Here is a 21,773-nt window from a genome sequence, read left to right as displayed (position 1 = left end):
GTGGCCAGGTGTCAATGGCTCATTCATACACATGAAAGTCTATCCTATTTTGTTACTGAAGTGTCTCCTTGTTTTGTTTGTACTTTTATTGGTTTTTACTGACATTATTTGTTAATGACAGTGTGGTTCTTAATGTTACTGTTGACTACTGTTCACTTTACATGGCTGACAAACTATTTTAGGACACTATTTGGCTCAGAATCTTTTTTTCTTCATTTCCCTCCTCTAAAGCTAGGTGCGTCTTATGGTCCGAAAAATACGGTACTTACCACCAGGTCTGTAGACAACATCATCCTCTGTGATGAAAGAGGTGATCTCCCCATTCTCTGTACGCTCATACCGGGACTTCTTTTTGGGTAGCTTCTTCTTGCCCTTCTTGGCCAGCTCCTCAGTGGCAGCGGCGGTGGCGGCAGCATCGTCGTCGTCCTCACTGTGTTCACTCTCGGCATAGTTGCGTGCTCCTCCCTCCAATGTACAGCTACGCCGTGGCCGAACGCTCTCACCCTCGCGGGCCTTGTCCCGTCGCTCACGCTCCCTGTCCTTATCAGCCGTCATGATCCGCCAGGTGCCTTCCTCTCTCCTCTCACGGTTCGGCTTCCGTGAAAGGTAGACCGTAAGTCTGGGCTTCAGTCTTCTGAATGTAACACTCAAGTCCAGAGAGAATTTAGCCACACCAGCAACCCAAGAGCTTCACAGGAGCTATGGGAAAGAGAGAGATAGAGAATTAAAATTTACACTGATTGAATACTTGTTTCCTTTGAAAACATTCTTTGGTCTAACACAGATTTTAGATCACTTACGTTTGATAGCTACTGGAAAACTTAGGTTTACACCCGACAAAGAGTCAACTCTTTCCATTTCAAAAAGTCAATTCATGTATATTTCTTAAAAGGTGATGTTTAACTACAACCCTAAAAATAATATTCACAAATAAGAGACATGGTAAACAATTTTCATCCCAAAATATGCACATTAATGGGTACCTGACAATTAGCATATCAAGCATATCAAACTACAATGATGTAAACCATTTTAGTTTTTCAAGAAAACTTCAAGAAGGGATGTCCATCCAGTGTAAGCCACATGCTTATTATCTGTGTAGTTTATTTGATGCCAACGCACATAAACATGAATCAACAGAGTGTATACATATACACACACATCCCTGGAAAATAGCAAACCGCACCAACAGAAGGAGACATTTAGTCCTATTAAACATGCTGTTCTCCATAACTGAAACCCAAGCTCAGGAAAACCTTCAATCTGGTCACTGCCTCATTGGCATGGAATATAGATAAGCTTCCAACTCACACCTTGCAGTGCACCATTAGCTAACAGCAGTACTAACTGCCAGCTATCATTTCCATCTCCCCTGCAGAGCCCTACTGCAATCCACTCTCAGACCTCAGTAGCTACAAACCATACAAAAATTGTTCTTCCCTGGAGGTTTAGACTAACCCAGTCCTCCATAAACCTTACGGCTGAAACTCTCCCCAACCATCAGGACCAGATGACACTGAGTAGTTTCAAAGCCTATGTTTTCATCTTCACCGTTTTCTCTACATTGGCTTATGTCTCAATAAATCTTGCTTCCAGTTTGTGTGTTTTGAGTCTCACTTTTACCACAAAAAAACCAATGAACAAAGGAAACTACTTAGACACCCCAACACATCTTCATTCAAGTACAACATTTGGTCAAGCACAATGGAGCCATACCTCACCCTAACTGGCCCATTACACCTGGTAACAACAAATCAGCAGACAGTGAACTGTACAGAAATTCACTGAGGTTATCAAAATCAAACAAAAAAAGCACACCCCAGTGCCAAGTAATGTGGACCCTTGACGGGGTTTAAACTGGAGGTGCACCAATCCAACATTTGGGATCAGTATCAGCACCAATCCATACCTAACTAGATGGATCTGGTACCAGGCATATGTGACCGATCCATGTCCTATGAGGACTGTGTTGGTCCCCATGCGTCTGGTAACTGGGGTGAAAGTGGCTCCATGTTCTTTAATTTTGTGAAATGTTACAGGCAGTGGGTCACTGAATCCTAATTTCAGCACCCTGAGCCGCACTGTTGGACATAATACTACAATACTGGTGGTGCAGTGAAGGATGTCAGTCACATATTGATGGGCAGACAATGGAGATTTCAACAGAAATGCAGGGTCTATGGAAGTGCCCAGTTTGTGAATTCTGACCACATACTTCTTATTGCTACTCTGAAGATTCAGATTATATCCAGTAGATTAACATCTACTAGGAGAACGAGGGTGGACCTGGCTAGACTCCAAGATCAGACTAATAAGTTTGTGTGAGAAACTAAGACTTGGGTACAACTGCTGACTCCAATATGATGTGGGAGATCATTTGTGACAAGACGCTGAAGGTTGCTGCGGGTTGGTGTTGATGGTGCTCCCAGGAGAAGGTGTTTTACCTCGGAAGGCACCCTGGATATTATTGAGACAAGTCACAGTGCATGACTTGATAGCAACTCCATTCTGTACCGGGAACTGAGAAGGATGGGCTCTGAGGGCAGACAAGGAGGCGTTTGTTAGACGAATCTGTGAGCAGCTGACACACCATCTGTGGTCTAGTGACCCACATCCAGCTTACAGAGGAACTGAAGCATTATGCACATCCAAATCCATTCCTTGGAGAACTGCAGGCAGGGCAGGTAATAGAACGATCCTTATGGATGACACTGCAGTTGTGACCTGCTGGGCCATTTACTTTGAGCAGCTGTTTAAAGCTGATCCTCCCGCTAGGATATTGGACATCTCTGGGTCCACAATTCTTGAGGCTGATGCTCCGATTAGCTGTGGGGTAAATTCCTTGCTAGGGTGATCCTCAACAGGATTTGTGATCACTTGCTCTCCTAACTCTCTACAACTGGTGCAGTCTGGTTTTATGCCTAAGAAGTGTATCATCAACCACATCCTGGTTCTGAGGGTTCTCATCAAGCACAAATGTGAATATCGGCAGAGTTTCTTTGCAGTCATTGTAAATTTTCAAAAAGCATTCGAATCAGTTGATTGTGCTACCCTGTGGGACATCTGGAGATGTCATGGCCGGCCTGTACACTGGTACTGTGAATGCAGGGCAGAGTGGACGCAGAACCTCAGTGTTCTTCCCAGTTGACTCTGGAGTTCATCAGGGGTGTGTTCTTGCTCCTACTCTATTCATTGCTTACATGGACTGGGTGCTGAACAGGGTTGTAGGGTCCTGAAGCTGTAGGGCATTTGTTGGTGAAATATTCACTGATCTTGACTTTGTCGACAATGCCATGATCATCAATGAAGGCTCTGACTGGGGCTCTCAAGAGACTGAGTGAAGAGTCTGAGTGTCTGGGCTTGCGAGTGGCCTGGATAAAAACCAAGGTCCAAGGCACAGCCATCAGCAGTCTGTCTGTCTGCAAGAAGAATGTCGACTGCACAGAGATTCATTTATCTGGTGAATCTTCCTACGAAACCAGTAGACAGATTGGGAGAGCAGGGATGGTCATGATGCAGCTGGAAAGGGGTGTGTGGTGCTCCCAATATCTCTGCAAATCCTGTCTTTAGTGGTACTCCCTGTGTTGCTGTATGGCTGAGAGACACGGATTATATCCATTGACCTGAGATGAGGACTGTACTCCTTTGGTACCATGTCTCTTTGGAGAATTCTTGGGTACTGTTGGTTTTTGTGTCAAAGGAACAGTTGTCTTGGGGGCCCCAAATGAGGCACTACAGTCATGTGGCAGAATTCCCTGAGGGTGATCCGACGCATAGGACTGGTGACCCTCATTGCAGATTATCGTTTCGTCCTGTGGCGGGTGCAGTAACATGCTGTACCAGTGCATGCTTCCCAACCTGACCTGGCACACCTCTATTTCAAATTTTATCGCAACCATTCCATCAAGAACTTCAATTTAAATTCAACATGAATTACTTGTTCTGTCACTAACTAAACTTTGATTAACCCTCTGGGGATGACGGCATCATCGGCGATGCCGCATATCTTTGTGTATTTCAGTTCATAACTCATAACAAAAATATTATTGTAGAAACATGAAAAAAAAAAAAAACCGCTGACTAAATCCGTAATCTCCATTCTTTTCAAAACGTCCATTGTCAGAAGTATTAGTCTTTAAAATTAGGTTAAACAGGCAAAAATTCTTTACCTGCATTGGGGGCATGTAGTACCGCCCTCACGTGATGATCGCTATTCGCATTCTAAATAGCCACATTACCACGTATTTAAATCGCAGTCGCATGTTAATTTGATGAACAACGCAACAGTGAAACGCGATCCAGATACATCACCACCAGTGCCATAAAAGGGGGGGGGGGGCCCATGCATACACATGAGAGCTCCTACATATTCAATGGGAGAAGACCAGAAATAGTGACATGAGTTAGGGTTGTTCTTATTTATCCAACTGAATGTTGCAACTACACCATTTAGTCATCTTCATGTAGCCAAGACTTTGGTGATCAGATATCTGGGATGAAAAACAAACTTCCACCATTACTACGCACTTTTATAATGTTTCTGCAAGTGTTCCAAACTGCATTTTGCAATGTCTATATTTTGATGTCAAATTACAAACTTCACATAAATCTGACATAAGTACAAAGTACATTAAGATTAAGATGAATAAAATGCCACACCTGTGAAGAATGGAAGGCGTCGGCTAAAACCACAAGAAGACTCGATGTCGCACAACAACGGTGGCTACGACAAATCCTGCAAGTCTCATACCGGGACCGCATGACCAATGAAGAGATTCATTGCCAAACTGGCACCCGCCGAGTCAACGACATCGTGACCGGGCGACACATGCAACCACTACGCCTGCCCAAATCCACCATAACCGGGACGCCCCCAAAAGGAAGATGTTGGACTTTCATTGATGGTCTGCGTGCCCTAAACATCTCATGGGATGAGGCCGAAGCAGTCGCGGCTGATCAAATGCGCTGGAGACAGCTTGCCGCCCAATGCGCCAAACGGCGCAGAAGGATCTAAGTCTAAGTAAATGCCAAAACAAATAAAAGAAATAATTTGCCATGAATTAAGTTTATGATATTGAATGAAATGTGCACACGACCATGCCCCAGTCAGTGAAAGTGTGTTCCCTACCCTTAGACCCCAGAGGGTTGAAAAACACTGATTAAAATTTGCCTTCTTACGGAGCCCTTAAAATCCCATAAGGTAAATTGTTTCTCTTGTGCACACAAGTTAATTTACTATAAATTTGTATGCATCTCTTACAACTTCAGATACATACAGAGGCCATATAATTGACATAATTCAGTTAATTAAGTCTTATTTTCACATTGGAATGTCATGTAATGAAATTTTTTCTGCTGTTGTATAGGTCGGCAAGTGTCATTGTCGTGCACATAATACATTCTGTGCCACAAAAAGCATTATTTAAAGACGAAATCGATCATTTTACGGACAAAATGCATTTCATGGTACCGTTCCTGACTCGGCAAAAGACGAAATACATTTAGTGGTTCTACTAAAGCATTCTGTTATTCCACAGAAGCTGTTAGAACTGCAAAGGGTGGGTTAACTCCATATTAAAGCCAATGTATTATGAATGGGGTGTCATTAAAGTTCATATGTGTGTAAAAGCAGGTGTCCTAATACTTTTGGCATTATAGTGTATAAAAGTATAATGGCATGACTGCAATGCAACAACATCTTAAAAGAAAACATCCATGGACTCACCCAATAATGCATAGCTGACCACAGACATTCTCTTTGGGCTCTTGGAGTAGCCTCGCCTATCATCACGTTGTGCAAACAGACACAACATTGCTGACAAATCACTTGCTTTTGTGTAATAGTGTCTCTATGGAATTTAAAATGTTACCATAGAGCAAAAGACGAACGCCTTTTAGGGACCAGCTTTTGTTCATTTCTCCCCCTCACTCATTTCATTAAATTGCTCACAAATGCGCCACACGATCTATGAGTGAATTCAACAGCAAGGATGAAAGTGTTATGATTGTCTCAGAGAGTGCATGCAGAGCTCAAGCTAAAGCAGAGATGGTAAACTTCAGACTGAATTTAACTGATGCCAGATAATCTTGAAAAAGAACCATTAGAAAACTCCAGAGCTAAATATGTTTATGCAACTTATTAATAGTCTTAACCCAGCTTTTGTGGTTTTTGCATGTGATGATTGCATGTGCATTATTAAATGCACATGTGATATTAAAATTGCACATCATGGAGGCATAGTATTGAGGGCGGCACTGTGGTACAGTAGGTAGCGCTGTCACCCTAAACTGTCATTTTGGGTGTGTAGAGTTTGAATGTCCACCTTGTGCGCATGTGGATTTATGCTGGATCGAGTTTTCTCCCACAGCCAATTCCATCAAGGTATTTATCATTATACCTGTCACATACTCCATAACTATTAGTAAAACAATTCGGTCATCATAATTAGAAAAACTCAAAACCACCTGTCATATTTGACAGTTTTCAACATATGAAAATTGTGATAATCTCTGAAAATATTGTGACATTTTTAGGGTACATTGCCCTGTCCTAAACGTATGTGTGAGTGTGTGCGCTGTAAAAGTTGCAAGGTCAGCGAGTCCTTGGAGCCTTAGCCTTGCTTAAGAGGCCAAATGGTAGAATCACCCTGCTAACCACGGGATTTGAACTGGCAACCTTCAAAGTCTCACCCTACAGAGCTGACCCCCCCCAAACAATTGTTTTTGTGTAATACTTTTTTGTAAGTGCATAATTGCATATTTATTATTTTAGTTTTTATGTCTTTATAATTAGGTCTGCGAAGAGTAAAGACATCCGTGTGGACTGTAGGAAGAGGAGGGAAAAAAAAATGACTGAGGGTAGGGGAATGAGACGGACAAAACCCAAAATGGACACCAGCAGCTGGAAGCCCTAGTGAGGTCCATCATGGACATTTACTGTGAAGCAAGAGGAAATAATCCAGTCTTGCATAGTAAGTGAGAACAAAAAAAAAGCACAAGAACTGAGGTACTGGGTTCATTATCTGACTTCAACCCACTCTAGGACACTTACACCCCTCTATTATTTGCCCTCATAACTCAATGACATCTTAAACAAAATGCGATGACAGCAGACCATGAAAAATAAGGGTGGCAAGCCCACTGCCAAATGGCACCATGGAATCTGGTGAGAAGGTCAGAGTAAGACTGTGTCACTCCCCAGAGCGGTTGCCAGCCTGCAGAACAGTCAGCAATAAAAGTAGGATCCACAGTCTAAGGAACTCGGCACAGAGACCATATTCGATTCCAATAATAAAGTCAAGTGGGGTGAGCCAGACCACCTAAACTAATTCCTTTGTTGGCAAGTGTTTAAACTCGACCCAAACATACTGCTCAGTCTCCATCAACACATTCCCTCACTGAGCAGAACCAGCTCTGTGTAACAGACAGACTTGATCTCTGTTTATCAACTTGCTCCGCAACATACACTACCCAAGCAACTACTTCCATGCCATTATAAAACACAAACTGCTAAGGATATATTATGACAAGCTTTCACTACCCTCAATAGCAGATAAAATGAAACTGCTCTGTAGGAAACTGTATTTGAAAATCTTTCATGGAAAATAGAGACACTCCAGTGACATCACCTTATGTCAACAATCTAGGTCAGTCCTTAGTTTCATAAAAATTAAGAAATAATCTGGTCCATACCATCATTCCTTCATATTTGTCTAACTGGAACTGCCATGATTAACCGACAGTCAATGATGTCGATGCTGAAGAGACGTTGATATCAATATTTTAAGTCGACACATTTTTTAAAAAAGTATATTTTACCCATTTGATTTCTAAAATGCTTCAATTCATTATAACCAAAGTTTTCCTTGAATATAACTACATAATTATGGGAATACAGTCAAACCTCCCTTATCCGGGCAGAATAGGACCGAGGGGTAACCATAGGTAAGAAATGCCCGTAACTTAGAAATACATGAATAGTACAACGTACATGCACATGCGTACACATACAAACTACATAATATTTATGAGGTGCAAGGCTTATAATAGGATGTTATTTCAGTCTGAGCTAGCGAATCATCCCGTTTTATTCTTGCTGTGGTCATCCAGTTTTTAACCAGCATCAAGTAAGCTGGATGATCTTTTCTTTATTCTTCCAAATATCGCCTACCGTAGATTTAGCCACTCCAAAATGATCTGCAACAACTATGTGTGATTTTCCTTTTCGTATCTCTGTAATGATATCGAGCTTCTTTTGGAGGGACATGACACTATACGCTTTCTTTTTGAAGCCATGGATTTTGCAGTTTTACATGCCACTGTAAATCCAGCTCCGCCCACAGCCTCGTCCTCTAGCTCGCTCTCAATTCAACGTTTGCTGCGCCTCCATGTGCAGACTCCACCCACAATTCTCTATATGCAGCATTCGTCACTTCAGTCTTCCGAAGTGAAAAGCCGACCGCAAGATGTCTCGGGAGCTCTGCTTACATTGACTATTGTTGTTAGTTTGCTTTTCTTTGATGGATATTACTGTGTATGATTTGTTTGGTTTATTGGATTTCTGATTTTCGCTTTGCCCTTGTGTGTACTTTCGCTTGGGGTTACTTGCTATTTGGTTGCGAACTCTCACCCGGTTTTTGGTTAACGTCTTCGTGTGCCCCTCGGACTTTGACACTTTGATCTCTGTGTATGCTCTGCGAGTGTGTCAGATGCATAGGGAGTGACTGCCATTTTTGTTTTGAGAGCTTATGATGTATGCTGTTATTTGGATAGGGAGTAAGGTGTAGAATGTGTCATTGTGTTGTTTTCTCTACACTTAGGTAAGTTAGCTTTGGGTTGCGTTCGGAAGCTGGGTTTTGTTTTCGCTATAGTCACTCCTGAGTCCTTTTGCACTGGGTTTAGTGGTTGTGTCCGTCGCGTGTTAATATTAACAGAATACAAAAAAAAAAAAACTATTTGTCCACGTGTGTTCCATTGTCTATAGCACCCTGTATTTCCCTAATTCCATGTCCCCTTTACATTTCACTCCGTTACGCCCCAACCCTAGACCGGGGCTCGTGACAACAGCTGCAGGTTGTGTAAAATTTGCTCATGCGTGTGCCTAGAGCTGCCCGGTAGAGAGAGGTGCCCGTATATTGGAGGTCCGGATGACGGAGGTTTGACCGTAGTTCAAATTATCACATAAAAAGGTGGTTAGTACACTGTGTATGGTTTCAATGACGTATAACAGCCACACAGCGCAGTGCATAAGCACCTGAAGAAATAACACAGGCGATATTCGCCACACCCATCAACGTCTTTTTACCTTATCGTTTATCTGTAGAGTAAAAGAAGCGGGTGTCTTATCTAAAACACTGCAATGACATACAGTTTGTTGTTGTCAAATTAAACTTAATGTAAAAGAAAGCCAATTTGGTTTTCAGTAGGAATATAGTTGATTTACAGATAAATCTTAACAGTTTAAACAGACAGGTGTTAGTGAGAGACCGGCAACTAAATATTAAGTTCTTCTAGCAGTTATACTGCTCCTCTGAACACTGCTAACCAAAATAACAACACTTAAACATTCGATTTTGTCAATAAAGCTACTTAAGTCAACACCAGCAACCTAATTACCTACCTACTACCTAGTAAAATTGCAGACAAAACAATTTTTTTTCTGCAGGCTACAAGCATTCTCACAAAAAAATCCACAACAGTAAACACAGATATTGCTTTCAGGCTTGCACCTTAAATCTGGAAGAGAGCAGCAGACCTTAATATCGTGTTGTATATACCTCCTGCTTCCTATCCAGCCTGTGTCAGATGGGTCTCAGAGATGCAGAACACTCTTCACAGTTGGCAAGTGACTGTGTATGTAGGAGAAAGCTAGAGAAGAACTGGCAAGTCCAGCCACATGGTATCTACATGGATAAAACTGATGTTAGCTCAGATTACTCATCCAACCCCCAAAACCTAGCTATTATTGATAATTTATATGGAGAATGCAATCATTCAGAAGTGAAAAAGGCACAGTTCAAAATGTTCTAAAAAGACTCAGTCATATGATGACAGCACTGAACCAGACGCTGAAATGGATCCATCACAGGTAGTCTCTGGCCCCAGTTATTCTCTGTGATGGTTAGTGCTTAAACCTTCATTGAATGTTATGGTTTACCATGCAAACAGACTTTTGCAATATGGCTTGGTATGACAACTTGACAATGTTATAAATGTAAAGGAAAGAAACAAATTACAACAGGTTACTTCGCGGTCTTTAGTTTGAGACATTCGGTACATTTACATGTACTCTAAGAAAATCAAAGTATTGTGTTAATCCAACTAAAACTGGACTTTTAAAGGACAGGTAAACATGTTAGTCTGACTGACATCGCACTAAATTGAATTTCATAAAGTCGGACTAAGACACCCAAATAATATGAATGGGAGTCGATTTACTACTGCATGTATACATTCAATCGGACAAAAACTGGCCTAGGCGCTCTGCGTATGCTCCAGAATTTCCTCCTCTACTTTCACCAGGAAGTAACAGAAGGAGCCGGTCCAGAAAAGCTTGGAGTATAGCAGAAGACTTATGGCACATTCGAAATATACAGCACTCATGTTCAATTCAATACTCAACTAAAGGACGCTTTACCACAGCATTATGTACTATACTGTTGGTACTTCAAGATGGTACCAAAAGTACGGTAATTCAAGGTGTTGGTTTTCCATTGGCATAAAAATTTGTACCAGCGTTGAATGACATCAATTCAATTTTGATAAATGGCTGTAGCATATTATAGGGCTGAACAACATGTGATATTAAAACCAACATTGCACATCAAGTACATGCAATTCTTACATCTCTAGTCAGATAGATTAAGATCAGGCTTTTTCTTACCTTCAATTCAGTACGGACATTATAGTGCAGGGAATTTAAGTCTTGATAATAAAATAAAATAAAAAACCTAGCAAGTTTTGAAATTTTAATGATTATTCATTTTCAAGAACATTATCCATTTTCTTGAACAATGTGAAAAGTTAATCTGACCCCATATTCATATCCATAGTCATATCATATTCACATCCAACTCTTACTGTATGTCATTTACCACTGTGCACTTAAGAAATCAGTTTAAAGTTTACCTCCGCTGCTTTTGTTAAGACAATCATAATCATTTTCATCCTTGCTGTTTAAATCACTCCTAGACAGATTCATGAGAAATTTATGTTGAGCACCTTTTTTGTTTCCCAATATTTATTACAACAAAATCACATTGCAATATTTGAAAAATTTGCAGTATTGTGCTATCATAGTCAGGGATGGATTATGGACCGGGCCAGCGGGGCCGCTGCCCAGGGGCCCTTGGGGTGCAGGACGTTTTGCCCAGGGGCCCACACAACCCATAATCCGTCCCTGATCATAGTATATTAAACCCAATCCTTTATTTCTTGCTTTGCTATCCTGATCTGGTTGTATATTTTTCTACGTGTGTGACGTAGGGCTGAGTGATAAAATGAAAAAGATAATGATCTCAAAATTATCTATTTTCCTATCAAGGAAAATTTTAGTCGATATAAAGTCGACAACGCTCATTCCGTCAATCTTTCGACTACACGAGAAGCCAATGGCCGCATTTGACTTGGGCTTAGATCTGTCTGCAGCTGACATGACGTGGAGCGAGATCTGCCGGCGGCTGCAGGAGTGGAGTATAAAGTGACTGCCGCTAAGTCGGACAACTTCTACTCCTCATAACGTGAAAGACCTGACTGCAATGCCAGCACTGCCAGAAGGGTGTAATCTATACAAATATCACCTGCATATCACCAACTCCTGATCCAAACAGTGAACAGTTGTTTGCAGTGAAAACAAATAAACCATTCTGTATAGTGACCCTGTGTAAAAATATATATCTGCCAGGAAAAAGAACAAATACGTGTATTTCAAGGATTCTAAGTTTATAGTCATGTAGAGTACAATACAATTCTTACTTAAATGCTTTCTTCACAGACTGTACGATTAAACAAATAAAGCAGCGCAATATTAGAGTAACTAACAAATAAACCACTAACTTGTATGTATTAGAGCATTTATGTGATTTATTTAAACTATTTTACCAGTTAAATTAACTGAAAACCATTTCTCAATGCTTTACATGCTTTTCGGGAGAAATAGGAGATAATTCATCAGAACTGCCTATGATACAAATGTCCTGCGTGTGACTAAAATATTCAGCCAATAAGGGCAAAGTTGTGTTGTCACGGAGGTGGTTCCCATTTGTGCAGCAGGCTGAGAGAGATAGGTCCAGCTACAGATGCCTGTAGAGTGATGCCCCACTGGAAATACATCACCTCCGCAGGAAACACGTAACTCAACTCTGCGTTACAGTGAAAAAACTCTAACCTTAACCCTAATCATAACCCTAACCAGAGCTCCACTTTACATCCTTAAATATCACGTGCTTCCTGTGGAGGTGACGTATTTCCGGTGGAGCTCCACTCTACAGGTTTCTGTAGCTAGACTCTCTTGCTGCACGATCTGTCTTAAGTTGCCTTTCTCTCGCGAGGTTTTTGTACCATGTGGCGTGGTGACGTTTCGCAGTGCTGGTGTCAGTCCCCTGTGCGTGCCCGCTGCACGATCGGTTCCGCGCATGCGTCAACATGTTGCTGCACGATCGGTCCCACGAAACGCTTTACGGCAGACAGCACGTTTCCTGACCCGCACTTAACAGATGGTTTATAGCGGAACTTAATTATCATATAATTATTATATAAATATATCATTTTTTTCCCAGAGCTGTGCAATATATGCATGGACATGTTTGTAGCATCACTGTATTTAGGCAGTTAATCTAAATAAACACAAAAATATATATAATTGCACATGTATTAAGTTCTTTCTGTGTATTTATTTTTAAACTACTTACCTTTTCTAAATGACCTGATTTGAGTGTCCTTTTTTATTCCTTAAATCCATCCTTTTTTTATTTATTGCAGTGTTCAACAGAACATTTGTGTTCAACTTCTGTTAAATAAATATTTAAACTACAGTTAATGTTATGATGTCTTCACATCTCAGATTGTAACAAAAAGGTGGCTTGACACTGATTTGATTCATATCGTGATATATATCGATATCGGCTGATATGGAAAAAAAATATTGAGAAGATTTTTTCCATATTACCTAGTCCTACTGTGACGTAATAGGTCAACTGGAAAAAGCCCAATACTAAAAACCTGAAAGGAACCATATCGGTCAATAAATTGATTCTCCTCCCATGCATGTATACAGAGACAAGGACAGTAATCTGATTAAATGGTGTAGTTGAGCTATAACCATAACTATACGTAGCTGTGCATGTAAACATACGGATTGTGTGGCACTTGAGCAAGTGTTCTCATTTATTCTGGAATCAACATTAAGAATAAATGCTAGCCTAGTTAGGTAACATACCTCTGCAAGCATGAGCAATCATAAAACACTTACTGCCATAAATGCTTTGGGCCCCAAATTGAGGTCCTGGAAGATCAGAAGCTCCATGGAAAGACAAAAGGATCCAGTCACGGTCTACAACTCTAGGATTTTAAAATTTAGCATTCATTATAATAGCTACATTGTTCATTTAGTTGATTTCAGAACATCAAGAAAGACAGCATAAAAGCTCTGAAACAGCAGCACTTAACAGCCACTGTGAGTGTTGAATTGGAAGCCTACTGTCTTTCCTGTGTCCCTGGGCCAGACAAATGAGACAGGAGAGACTGGCTTAAATACTAAAGCCACAGAGACCAGCTGCTGGGTGTTCTCCTCCTGGGCATGTGATCAAAAAGACTGTTTTCACCCTTGGGCAAGTCTACAAATTCACTCACAGCAGAAAGGAGCATATTAAAATGAAATAATACAGATTGCGATGATTGTGCAAGTATTTAAGCCCTAAATTTGCTTAAAAGATGACAAAAGTGGGCCAGTGTACTTGTTTGGGGGGTAGCAGCCCCAAAATGATCTCCGACACCAATTCTGAGAGCTAACACTCGATAATATAAGCAGACATAATTATATATGGAAAATAAAATTAAAAACCAAGTTACTAAACAGTGGTCCATGGACTGATGATTATGTGAGTTTATTGGCCTTAAGAAAAAGTATATAAAACAAACCACCATATAACCTCATCACTTAATCTTAAACCAAGTAAATAACATGAACTCATGCAACAAACTCTCAAATAAATACTGACACGTATACAATTACTTTGGGTCCTAAAGTGTTTATGTCGTACATTGAAATATTAAAATATTTCTGTTCCCAGTCAAATAGTCTTTTTCGTGATTATAATCTTGCCTATCCCTTTTTAGGTTATCAATTTTGTACATTTTACAGCCTGCAAATAATTTTTGCTTAGTCTTATTCATATATAATTATGCATGCATTCTATAAACAAACCCTGACTGAATCAGAACACTAATAGTTTCGGCATGATGGTAAGGTATAATGCAAGAAGCATAGCTATTCTCACTAGTGAGAGTCCTTCTCTTGTAAATGTTTCAAAAAAGACTATCTGTGCTTTCTTGGTGTGGTTTGTCGATAAATTCATGGAACCCTTACAGTGGTTGGTCAATATTTTGGTTGAGTCCAATAGGAAAGCACTGTTAACTCACGCCTCCAGGACTGGGGGTCCAAATGTTTGGATACTGCCTCCGTGGGTGTGCATGCATTATGTGCGTGCATTGCACGTTCATTTGATGCTTGGATTTCTGCCAAAACACTCCAGTGTCCTCCCACATTCCAAACACATTCAGTTATTTCACCAGGCATCATTAAATCACCCAGTATATATGTGTCCAGTGATGGACTGGCATCCCACCAAGCGTTCACCTGTACTTTCTAAGCAAAGTGGGCCGAGCTTAAGTTGCGTCCTGAGTCTGAAAGGCTAAAGAGCATCCTAAGGGAGTTAGTGAGGCCATTCTGATTCATAGAGAAGAAACGTCCAACAGAGTGATGTCAGTCTTGGGACAACACCACAAGCTCTGATCAATAATTGGAACAATAATCCAAAATTGGACACTGCATCATATCACCCAGGCACTGCCTAGAAAAGGTCACTGCTAAAAATTAAGGACAATACTTGAGACAGAACCGAAGGAAATGTTTACAAGTGTATTGAGAGTGTTTGAACTAGCATGTACAAGAGAGTACCACAAACACCAGTACAATGTGGCATAAGACACACCATCAGGACAGTGTATGATTTTGGCTATAGTAAAAAAAAAAAAAAAGCTACACAGGATTAAAATGAGGCAAAATGCTCTCTAAAAGCCAACACTCAGCAGAAAAACAGAAAACAGCTACTTAAATGAAGTTCCCCATAGCTTCCATAGGAAAATGAAGATTTTACTTGTTAAAAATCATATCTAGAGAAATTAGGACTGAAGTGAGATGAGAAGTTAAATAAGGATGCAGAAAATATATGGTGGTGTCGTTTAGGCTGTCCTTTGGTGGAAAAATCCGTCCATCCAATATTTCATATAGTACAGTGGGTATCCAAACATAAGCATGTGGAAAGCACTTTCATTCCGACCATCAGGAATTGCGCACTCAGTATCAGTGTCATATAGGAACTCAGCTTACAGGTATGAATGTGTTGTAGAAATACACAGCTTTAAGTTACGTTTTAGCAAAAGTCAGGAAATACAGGCATGCAACTTTAACTAATGCTTTCTTTCAGCTGCACACAAGCTTACCCATGCACTCTCAACTCTACTCAAATCCTGGAGCTGGTTAATAAGACAGCAGCATCTCAAAATGCTCAGAGCTAGTCACAGTTAACCTAGAGCAGGGGTGCCCAATACAATCGATTGCGATCTACCGGTCGATCGCAAAGGTAGAGTAGATAGATCGCATGGCATAAAAAAAAAAAAGAGGACGGATGACGCATTCAACCGCGCCAGCTGCTGCAAGACTCTGGTAAGCAACCAAGACGCCTCCAATTTATTTCTACTAAACTTAAGAAAAGGTACAAAAATGAATGGGGGAGCTGGACCAAGTAAGAAGCTAAAAACCTACCACTTCCATACGGAATGGGAGGAGGACTGTTTTTTCCACAATGTCATATTCGAAGTGCGTTTGCTTCATCTGTCAGTCTACCATTGCTATTCCGAAGAAGGGAAATGTGGAGCGGCATTTTCGGACTGTTCATAAAAACTACGACATTAACTTTCTTCCAAAAAGGGAGCTGAGAAACAGGAAGGTGAAGGAACTAAAATCCCAGTTCAATTCAAAAATGCTATATTTATCCCACAGGGAAATTAATAATACATAATACATAATAATAATAATACATAATAAAGCATACTAAATATTTTATACATAAATACATGTTTTGCATTTTTACAGTAGGTAGATCATTTTGACTTGGTCATTTATAAGTAGCTCGCACGCTGAAAAAGTATGGGTACCCCTGACCTAAAGTATGCATGCTACGAAAGCAATGTGCTGAACGTGACCCCCCCCCTTAAATAAGGTGCACTTCACATTCTTCCAGCCAATTATACAGGACACAATGAAGCGGAGAAGGTGTGACAGGGCATCAGCCATGATAGAGCAGTTTCACAGATACAGGTATTTCAGTGAGCAATATGACCCAACACAGTCAGAGAACTGCAAATTGAAAACAGCAGCAGGTCCATGAATGGAACCCCAACAAACTATTAATACACTCAGTGCACCTACTGTCACTGGTGAATAATGGCAGCATGAAGCCCAAAATCCAGAATGATAACAGAGAGGACAGAGAAGCAAAAAATTGTAACCAACAGGCTTCACTATTCAAATTTAATATAATGCAGCACATTATATGGAGTGAAAAGCATAATTCACCAAGAATGGCTTTTAAAGAAAAATGAATACCAAACAGAGGAATATGGGAGGGAGAAATATGATCACTGATGAAAAGATGGTTCGGGGTTTCCTCACAGAAAGCTTGAGGTACACATACTCCCTCTTAAACATTTCCCCATATTATCGTCAGGATCAGCTATGGTTGCAATCGGTGAAGAATGCCATAGCCAGGAAGTAAGACACTGGCCTCACTGCCTGGTTCATTATCCCTTCAGGGTAATTAAGCTGAAGACTGGGGGGTAGCCAATCCATTTCTGGCATTTATTACACCCCATGGCCTTCCTGCTTCGAGCCCCCCCCCCCCCCACCGATTCCCATTCCCCTGGAGCTTCTTCCTCTAATCAACGCCTCTGGGTGATTTAGGTCGCCGGTTGGCGGCTGAAGCCTCTCACATACACAGCCGGTAGCATAGCAACACCCCCTCCCCCAGCCACTATGGGGAAAGCTGGAGCTCAGAATGAGCACCTACTAGGACACCCTTCCGCCACAAAAACATTGGTCAAAATCAGTTGCCCCCTAATACGCGTATAGTACCCAGCACTAACTGCCAGTGTTCAATACAGACTTGGAAATTAGGACTTTTAAATTGCACAACACAGCATATTTCTAACGCTTGTAATTTCATGCTGGTATAAAAGCTACTGCCAGCAAAACATTGTGAACCTAGAAGAACAGCTCCCAACTGAATTTAATTGATTGTGTGGCTTAAAGAGACACCACCTCCAACAAATCATTCAGCTGAGGCCCAATAAAAATGAATAACCTCAATGGCAGTACACTCCGTTACCAACGAAACGAATGGCAGTCTAACCCAAGATAAAGTAGTCATGACCAGACACTCTGTGCAGTCTGCTATCCTGCTCTACCTTTTGAGGTATGTACAGGGAGCAAGGCACCCAGCTGCTAGATAAAGGGGGGGGGGGGGGGGGGGGAACAGAGCCTTACATCTCATGCCCAACAAACCAGCTATAAGCATCGCATTTAAAGGAAACTGAGTGGCTCTCACAGTCAAGCCAGTGACATGCTGTGGGTATTGAATGTAGACTAGCTTCCTAGATAATGTTCACTATCGTGGCAGCATCTTATACCCCCAACAGTCAAATGAGTCAAATAGTCGCCTGGTGCGACTATTATGGTTTGCGTGTTGGCAGACATAGACTGAACCTTGTTATAGAAGCCTGACCTGGCTTTAGATCCTCAGAGGAGGTTTGACTACTCCAGTGGTGTACTGGGCATGTTGCTACACTCACCACCTCAATCAAAACTTGCTTTTCTCGGCTAGCAGCAGCAGAATCAGTTCAGCACCCCAAACATCATCGGTGTTCAGCAGGATTAAGGACATACACATTAATTCCTTGCAAAACCAAAGAAAAAAATCAATCAATTATAGCACTAATTACAGAAATCTCTAAACGAATACATGAACTCAGGCTTATAGCTTGTGATGTGTGCCAAGTCTATATAAATACAATAAAATAAGATGTTGCGTTTATTTCAGAGGCTGTCAACTCTCCAATCCCCCTCTCCTCTTTAGCATATGCTCAGAGTACACAGCAATCTGGCCAAACTCCACTTCCACTCCAAAACAAAAGGCCTTTTGTGTCATGCACCTTACACCAGGGCGACGCTGTGGAAAGACTAAATGCCAAACAGGAAAATTCAACATTACAAAGAACGTAACCAAAACAAACAGCATATCAAGCATGCCATCTTCATTGAGTTCTCTGGTGTAAGACAAGATAACTAGGTTTGTGTGTTCCACACACACTCTGGAAAACCCCCTGTAAAAGCACTAACCATAACAGGAAAATTGACAAAAATAGGAAGAGATACATTTCATAAATAGCACAAAGAGACAGACAAAATCTCCTTTCCCTGTAAACCTGTGAACATTTAATCAGCCTCAAATGAGCACATATGCCTGCAATTTTGAGTTGAGGAAACACTGAACAGTCACACATTTTCACTCAACTCAACAAAACGCCATAAGAAGAACACATTTACGTGCATTAGGACTCCAGGCCTAGGGAGTTATGCTCCTCCCTCCTAGAACAGCCTACAGACGGACAATGCAAATTCCTCAAACATGCCCTGAACTTGACTGCAGTCTTACAAGCACCACAAATTCACTGAACGCATGTTTCACAAAGCAATGTTTAGCTGTGGATCTCACATGCCTGCCTCAAGCTGGAGTCAAATAGCCACAAAGAAAACTCCCTCCATAACAAAACCAAGCTTCATCAAGCTCCTACCTGCAACCTCCTTAAAATTACCTTTTAATATGATTTATAAATATGGTAGTTTGGCATTAGAGGCAAAATAAAGTGGTGCTATTTTAACAAAATATTTTTTAAATGATGAGAATGAACCTGTGTAAATGCCTCTCTCTTCAACATCTGGAGGCCTGGAGGGGACCCCTGAAAAGTACCAGCTCGGGTTACAGCCTGAATGCTGTGTGTACAGTTTAAAATGGCCCCTGGGAGTGCAGCAGTTTGCCTATTCCCAGTTTAATAGGGGCAGACACCATTTCAGACAGGCTCATGGTGCCTGCCCTCATCCCAGGTGCTCTCACCTGGGGCGGCCCAGCAGCCAATCCTGCCCATGATGCACATGCAGTATAAATAGCAGCCCTGCCGCCCTCCATCATGTCGCTATGGCTCTATTTCAGCCTCCCCACTATTAAATATTTATCCCTGCAGAGTGGCAGACCGCGCCAAGGTGATAGCCATTTAGGAACCAAAACCTTTTCTCCCAGCATACTCCCTCCCCCCAACTCACACAACAAAGGCTGTTACTCAAAAGGCTTATCTACAAGTGTTCCTTTAATCAGCGCCAGCCAGAACTGCACAAATCCTCCTCCAACACAGATCCCAAGAGGAATACCTTCTTCTGCAGAAATGTATAAGACCCACTCTCCCTCAACCTTATCGGGAGAGGCAATCATCTTGGGGGGGGTTGGGATGCAGTGTTTCAATTTGAAACCTAGCCGGTATAATATGTGGTCTGCAATATAAAAAGGCAGCGCTAGAGAAGAAAAAAAGATCAATCAATGGCCACGCTTCACTGGCTGGAGCAGAGACAGATGTTAACACACCTGCAGTGTTTATAGTCTTTGGCTCAGATTTGTATTTTCATTATAAACATACCAGTTATTTCCCATTTCTTCTGTATATTTCTTCCCCCAATGTACATTATAAAAGACTGGGGACAAACGGCAAGCGTCCAGTAAATGAAGATCCTGTGTCAGTGCAAAATTGATGGTGTTTCCTGATACAGTGTTTGCTGAAACCTGCAATCAGTGATGGGTAGCGAAGTAGCCCTTAGCTCTCTTATTCTCAAGCTGACGGTACTCTCAGGGAAAAAAAATGCTTAAATGGATGTCACAACAATGACTAACATGTGAACAGCACTAAGTGCAACATCCTTGAAGATATTTAAGAATTATCTTTCAGATTTCCTTAAGCACACCAACAGATCTCACTGTAATGGGAAGCAAGCACTGATTAGTTTGCTGTGTTTTGAGAATAATTTAAAATAATTCCCTCTCACTTGTGATATTAATATTTTTGCACCTCTGCCCATCATTGCTCCTCCGTGCCCAAACATGCATTGTTATAGCAGCATCTCTTTCTGGGGAACAAACAAGCATAATTAAGGCAAAGCAGCGCGCAACAGACGGCCACCAAGGGGAACATGCACCACGTCACTGGTTACATTTTAACCAAAATTATGCTGGATTTTTCCACGTAGGCGGCATGGTGGTGCAGTGGTTAGCACTGTTGCCTCACACCTCTGGGACCCGGGTTCAAGTCTCCGCCTGGGTCACATGTGTGTGGAGTTTGCATGTTCTCCCCATGTCGTCGTGGGGTTTCCTCCGGGTACTCCGGTTTCCCCTCACAGTCCAAAAACATGCTGAGGCTAATTGGAGTTGCTAAATTGCCCGTAGGTGTGCATGTGTGAGTGTATGGTGTGTGAGTGTGCCCTGCGATGGGCTGGCCCCCCATCCTGGGTTGTTCCCTGCCTCGTGCCCATTGATTCCGGGATAGGCTCCGGACCCCCCGCGACCCAATAGGATGAGCGGTTTGGAAAATGGATGGATGGATTTTTCCACATAAAACTTGGGTAATTATCAGACCCACACACTGTATGCATGCCTTGCTGTGGGAGCCTCCAGAAAGGATAAGAGTAAACATAACTTGTCAAAAGCTAAAGATGATATGTGAAATTCTCCATATTGGTGACAAAACTGCAAGGATAAACCAGGGAAGGGGGTTTTTATTACAGAAGTACCACCAAGGTGATACTAATAATTATTCAGACAGAATCAGCACAAAACAACCCATTCAAAGCAGAACGGGCTACAGCAATATCACACTGCAGGAAGACACAGAAGAGATGCCTTCTAGCTGATTGGCCAAGGGCTTCCTTGAGGTCAAGGGAAGTTCTTTCAGGCAGAGGGGCTTCTCCAGTTCATTCCAGGAATGAGTTGTCTTTAGGCTGTGTCACCACAGCTCACAATTACTGGAGTCAAATGGAGAAAGTCAAACTATAAACACCTGTTTTAAAAAAATAAATAAATAAATAATAAAAAAAATAAAAAAAACTCTTCCCTTCGATTCTTAGTCACTGGCCCCGTGTTTCCGAGGTCTCTGGCTTCAAAAACCAGTTACAAGAGCCTGTCCACTGGCAGCAGCTCTCACTCTTTCATTTTTTATAAAAGGCAAGTGTCTTATCAAAGGCAGGCTAATAATTATGCTCAGCAGTGGTTCACTGACAATATCTTTGTGCATGTATTTAAAGACACCACCTTTTGTATTATTTGGTAAACAGAGGCTTATATGAGCCCTCTAAAGCCTTAATCTAAATAATGATCTTCAGTATTTTTTCCAAGATTCAC

The 21,773-nt window shown here is 41.5% G+C and overlaps 1 protein-coding gene across 5 annotated transcripts in view; it reads right to left on the bottom strand.

The window, feature by feature from the left end:
- Positions 1-21,773, bottom strand: part of LOC125722367 (arginine-glutamic acid dipeptide repeats protein-like) — a 150,029-nt gene that overhangs the window by 70,877 nt on the left and 57,379 nt on the right. For all 5 annotated transcript variants that reach the window (XM_048998514.1, XM_048998513.1, XM_048998516.1 and 2 more), the window contains exon 2: positions 270-699. In XM_048998514.1, the coding sequence (XP_048854471.1) occupies positions 270-555 (286 nt within the window). In that variant the 5' untranslated portion in view covers positions 556-699. The remainder of the gene's footprint in view (positions 1-269; positions 700-21,773) is intronic.

Source organism: Brienomyrus brachyistius, unplaced genomic scaffold (assembly GCF_023856365.1).
Source record: "Brienomyrus brachyistius isolate T26 unplaced genomic scaffold, BBRACH_0.4 scaffold38, whole genome shotgun sequence".
Classification (NCBI taxonomy): domain Eukaryota; kingdom Metazoa; phylum Chordata; class Actinopteri; order Osteoglossiformes; family Mormyridae; genus Brienomyrus; species Brienomyrus brachyistius.
This window is presented reverse-complemented; position numbering and strand designations above follow the sequence as displayed.